This window comes from Chelonoidis abingdonii, chromosome 9 (genome assembly GCF_003597395.2).
Source record: "Chelonoidis abingdonii isolate Lonesome George chromosome 9, CheloAbing_2.0, whole genome shotgun sequence".
Classification (NCBI taxonomy): domain Eukaryota; kingdom Metazoa; phylum Chordata; order Testudines; family Testudinidae; genus Chelonoidis; species Chelonoidis abingdonii.
Window position 1 is genome coordinate 61,536,590 of NC_133777.1, and position 6,000 is coordinate 61,542,589.

General features: G+C 38.4%; 1 protein-coding gene across 1 annotated transcript in view; it reads right to left on the bottom strand.

The window, feature by feature from the left end:
- The window catches only part of UNC13C (unc-13 homolog C), a 421,885-nt gene that overhangs the window by 85,113 nt on the left and 330,772 nt on the right, over window positions 1–6,000 (bottom strand). Inside the window, exon 23 of the mRNA XM_032796690.2 lies at window positions 5,551–5,628. Within this exon, the coding sequence (XP_032652581.1) occupies window positions 5,551–5,628 (78 nt within the window). The remainder of the gene's footprint in view (window positions 1–5,550; window positions 5,629–6,000) is intronic.

Below are 6,000 nucleotides of genomic sequence, written 5' to 3' on the forward strand. Positions count from 1 at the left end.
CTACTACGGGGGCTTTGTAAATTCGTATGGCTTTATTCACTACTTTGTAATGTAAAAAAAAATCTTAATAGATTTCTGTTTTGGCAGGATTACTGTTCCAGTGCATCTGCACATTACATTCAAACCTTCAAGAAACGAATTTCTATAATGCATCTATGCTTAAACCTCACAAGACGACGGGTGCTGAAGTGATAACAGCAACCCACATACATTTAAAACCCTTTTAGTTGGTGATGCAGCTCACTGTTGGCTGAAACATGGTTTGAGTAGACTTTAGTGTTCAGAAGAGCATTTAAATAATTCAGCATCCTACTCTATAAAATCTAAGGAAACTCAGGGTCAGAAAGAAAAAGGAAACTGGAGAAAACAAAATAGAAGATCCTTATCTAGTATTCTTAACCCTTTCATCACTCAGACTCAATAGAGTACACTAAATTTTAGCACACTGTCCTGAGATTCTCATCTCTCTTCTTCCCCCATCAAGTGACTTGACCTCATGTAACTGTTGAACCATTCTCCCCATCCCTGACCACAAGAGGCAGCCACCCTATCCCCTTTGAGTCCTGCTCCTTTTTCTATCCTTTTTTATTGGTGCTGGAATCTTAAGGACTGGGTTGGGTCAGAAAGAATGTGAAAGAGGGCACTCAGCACCAGTAATCTTGGATTACATTCTAGACAAAAGACCCTGACCCCAACTAGTTCCCCAAAGAAATAAACTGCAAGCCCTTGAAAATAGCCAGTTTCTATCATGAATTATGTTTATTATAGCAGTGCCAACCAAGAACGTAGCCCCTTTGTTCTAGGCAGTGCGCAAACACAGAATACTAGAGTCTATCGTATCTTAAGGTTAGGATACCACTGTGGTTGATATTTCCGTAAAAGCATAAGCAAAGCAACAGTGTTTAAAAGGCTGTTGACATTTCCTGGAAAACATGAGAAACGTTAACATTAGAAACAATTCTGCTTATATATATCCTAGGTCAGTGGTTCTTCAGCTCACATCTGTGGAGCACTTATGTCCAGGGAGCTACATCTGTTGTAATGGGGAAGCATGCCCAATTAAAACAGTGGGTAACTAAATCTGTCATCCAAGGAATTCCAGTTACTTGTGCATCAGTCTTCAAAAGAGCTCCACTGCTCACATTGCTGAATGAGAACTAAAATTTGTTAATGAACCTTTCATTGTTGGGTGCCCTGTTGCAAATAGTTAACCATGATCAAATCTGCAGATTACACTGAAATTCAGGGGAGATGGAGGATAGCACCCAAATACAAAATGAGCCAAAGAGATATTGTCATCTGATCTATTCTATTACAACCAGAATTTAACGGTAGGAGAGGATTAAAAGCAGTGGGTAAACAGAAAAGGGTTATGAGCAAGGAGGATAGACAGAGAGCCATAAATATACAAATAAATAACTAAACATACCTAGTAATACATATAAATTATATATCTATACACACATCTGCATTTTCTATATATCACTGTACAACAGTTGTGTGTGCGTATACATACCATATATTAAATAATGAAAAGAAAGTTTGATGCTGGATGAGAATATTATAGAGTCAATGGGTCTGGGTTCAAAAAAATTAGAGAAATAACAGTTTGTCTTACTGCCTTTCTCCCATTTCTTTTTCAGCATATTGTGTACTTAGGACCCATTACTACCAGGCATAATGCTTACTACTGTGAGAACTCCCATGCCAGAGGACTTCAGTGGGGACTATTCATAGTAATAAACACTATGGCTAGCTGTAAGTGTTTGCAGGATCATGTCATTCATTTCTTCACTTTTGGGAGGGACCTATCTTATTGTATGCATGTAAAACACCTACTATTTTTGGGTACTACAAATACATAGCAACCAAGCTCTAAAGTTGCTGCAGGGAAGGTGCGGGCTGGGATTGAGCCTGGAGGTCGGCCACATCCGAGTCTCTCTCTTTGAACAGCATATTTGAAAACCACTGGTCATCCTTGTATGTCATTTCTGACATTATCCCCATGAAAAAAAAGCAGACTTGTTTCCTACTGCTTAGTTGTATTAATCTTTCCTCAGTTTCCTCTGAGATCATAGTTGCTCAATAAGGGGCTGATCCTGCACCCGTTAATTCACTGGCAAAATCTCCATTGACTTCAATGAGAGTACATCTGAGGATCAAAAATGTTCCCAGCTTATTGCATATGTTGAACCTTAGAGTTCTATTTCTGGAAACTTACAGGAGTCAGACAGCCAAATAGAATACACAAAACTGAATACTAAGCACAATGCATAAAACTGAAATATGTTCATAAACAGTGACAGGCCATGGGGAAATATGATACATTTAATAAAGAAATTACACCATAGAAAATGTACTGCTATGTTTGTTTTTTTAATTGAAAAGTGTGCATGTCAATTTTATTGAATGGAATTAATAAAATGGTCCTAAAATAAATTTAATAACTTTGCATTTAACTACATTCATAAAGCAGTATTTATTTAAACCTCTTCTATCAAATGAAAGACTTGGGATCACCAGATCAAATGAAATCTCATTAATCTAGAAATATGAATTTCAAATAGATGATTTCTAATAATAAAAAGTTATTTTTCTATAAAGTCATTTGTTGTAATCCTTTATGCCTTTTCTGTGTTACAAAGCCATAATGAGATTTATCTTATCCAAAGCCTTAGCAAAGATTAGCATTCCAGGGTGACTTCCGAAATCAATCACTTCAATGATTATAAAAAATCCCATTGGACAGACTAAGAGGCAACACAAACAGTGAGAGCTGATGACCTCACATTAGGTATCAGAGTGAATTCATTCTAGAAAACAGTTAATTTGATTTAATGCTAGGATTAATTTGAAATGAACTGTAAGTACACCACTACAAATCTTAATTCACTTGTAAACCACATGTAAGTGCAATTGTCTATGGCAACTTTTTGGGCCAAACTCATATATAAACAACCATCTGGAGCAGGTGGGCTGGATGACTGACAGATGCATGGGAGGAAAAACAGGGGATGCATTCACTCCCACAGAGATACTCTGCCCCAAGCCATTTTCAGCTCAGTGGCTCCTATGGGAGGTAGGGAGAATCTGTGTAAAGACGCACGACATTTGCATATATATCTATATCTACACTGATTGTTTATTTCCACTACCTATGGGAATAGCTCACAAGATGAAGAACCTTGACGGAATCATGAAAATGCCCTGCTGAGCAATCTTATGACAACATGGTATTTTGGTATGTTGTGAACTGACTAGCAATGTCTCTTGGAATTATTACAGTAACGACTGCCAAGCCTGGCCTGCTGCTTAGTGTCTTCTTTCTGATGTAAGGAAGATTTAAGTATTGCCAGATGCAAATTGCCTTATGTATATCTTTTTCAATGTTTTCTATAGGGGCTCCAAGGATGAAGATATTTGAAGTAGAAAGGGAGTCTGAAATATGACACATCCATATGAATAAAATTCATTCCCTTGTAGAAATATTTATATAAAACCACTGACTAAAGTTAAAGGTTTCTAAACTCTTTCATTATGGGCAGTTTTATTTATTGACATTATATTAAATGTAATTGCACAGTAAGCAGAGAATATTTAATATTTTCCCACCATAGGTATCTCTGGTTTGGTAGAAAAATTAATATTTCAAATGTTGTCTGTGGTGTTTAGAAGAGGAAGGAACCAAGGACTGTTGCTCTTTAGCTATTAGGGAGACAAGCTGGGTGAGGTAATAGCTTTTATTGGACAAACTTCTGTTGGTGAGAAAGACAAGCTTTCAAGTTTACACAGAACTCTTCTTCAGGTCTGGGAAACATACACTGCATACAGCTATTTAGCTATAACATATTTCTGATTTCTTTTGTTGTATATGCTGGTGATCTTTGGATCATGATAATATTATGCTCCGGTGACAATGAGGGCATATTATTTCCATTTTTCCATTTATTCAGTTCAGTTCCAATCTCACCAACATATTTCCTCCCCCAGTTCTATGTGTGAAAAAAATAATCTGTGCTCCAGTTTAGTTCTGACTTCTGGGTTTTTGAATAACAGCTTTTCATTCTCCCAAAATTCTCTCTTTAGCTTAGTTTAGGATGTTGGGCCCAGTCCTGCCAGAAGCTGGGATTCTCCTCCTGCTAAACACCCTTATGTTGTCTAGACTCTAAGGGGGGTTGATGTGCAAAGAACCTCACAGAACGCCCACCCCACTCAGAGACTGTTTGCCGGGACCAGCAACGAGTGAGACAGTCCTCCTTCACTCTGGGAAGATTTTCCTGTGTTCTGAGTTTCATGTGGGTGCTCCCTATTTGTCCTTTGCCAGTCCCCTGCAGTGCCAAATAGGACAATCTGGATGCTGTGCCTGGTGGCTAATAGCTCTGCTCCCTCTCTGGAAGGGACTGGGAGAGAGTTATTTACTGCAGGACTTTCCTGGCTTTCAGCATCATTTTGCTGAGCTGTCTCTCCTCCCCACAGTGGTTTCTGCACATCCTAATTTGTTAGTGCTATTCTAAGTGGGCTTTGAATTTCAACTGATCACCTTTTAGGGGCTGAGAAAGGATTCTCCAAGACTGCAGACTAGCCATTCAGTCTGGGATTTTCTATCTTCCCAGAGCACAAGCAAGGCCCAATCTTTTGGACTGGAGAAACACTGTCTCTTTACAGCTATATATTTGTCTCAAACATTGCTGTTGATCCAGGAACAATTAACATAATCCCATACCTGTGCATAAAGATGTGACAGGTTAAGGCCAGGTTCTGCATATGAGTTTGAACCTAAATATACAGACAGAATGAGGTATCTCTTGGGTTGCACCTCAGTTACTCAGATGAAGACGAGGTAGATCACAATTATGGCATGTGCCAACTCCTGGTGTGGTACACGTTGGGCAAGGCCCAGCAAGGCCTTTCCTGGGTGTATTGGTCTTGATAGCACAGCAGTGACACCATACACTGGGTCAGTTGGCTGCGGGGGTGTTCTTAGGTTATATTAAGTCATTAATAATATTGTGACTCTTATTTAACTGCACTGTCTGTGTCTCATTTACTGCTGTGTCCGTTGGGCTTGTTATTCAAGAATTCTCTGCAGCTAACAAGGCAGCACAATAGTTTACCTTTCTTTTTCACTAGTGTATGGACAAGAGTAGATGGGTGGAGGTGAGGATGTGTCATATTAGCAGAGAATATAGGATTCTGTCACACACAAAAACCTCCTTAATTTAGAGCTAAGATTTTTGGGTGCAAATCCCCATAAACGTAATCACTTCAAATATAGGAAATCACAGTTTCTTCCACACTTCTCTGTGCATAGTATTTCTCATTCTAATATTCATTTATTCTTTCCTTCCCCCACCCTCGTCAGTTGTTACATTACAATGTACACAATCAAGGAAAATAGGTTATCCTCTGAAAAAACTCTCCCTTTTTCCATTATTTCCTTGCAATAAAAATGATCATATTTCCAGTAAATATAATAAGAGCTCTAAGTGCACATTTTAAAGACAGAAATAATATCAGAAATAATATTAGTATTTTTCAAATTTTACTTACCAAAATTTCTTTATCACAGTATGAACTGAAGTCATTTGAAATAATTGCAGCATATTGAAGGAGCACTTTGTTGATAGTCTAGAGTGGAAAAGGAAATGTTTAATTGGGATATATAATCATGTAACAGTCTGAAGAATTGTAAGTAAAAATACAAAATAGTATTCAAGTGAAAGTGGAGGCTTGTTCTGGATTAAATTTACAAAAATTTAGTTTACATTTGCTTAGAAAATTGGAAACAAAGTTCCAATTGGAAAATTGTGACAAAGTTCCTTCTTTACCTTGGTGGGTCCTGTGCTTATTGGCGGATTTGCTCTCCTCAGTGATCTTCCCCTCTGGTGGAACCCACAGACTGGGTCAATTCCTTCTGTGTCCGATCAGGAGTTGCAAGGTTTGGGGGGAATCCAGGCCCGCCCTCTACTCTGGGTTTCAGCCCAGGGCCCTGTGGATTGC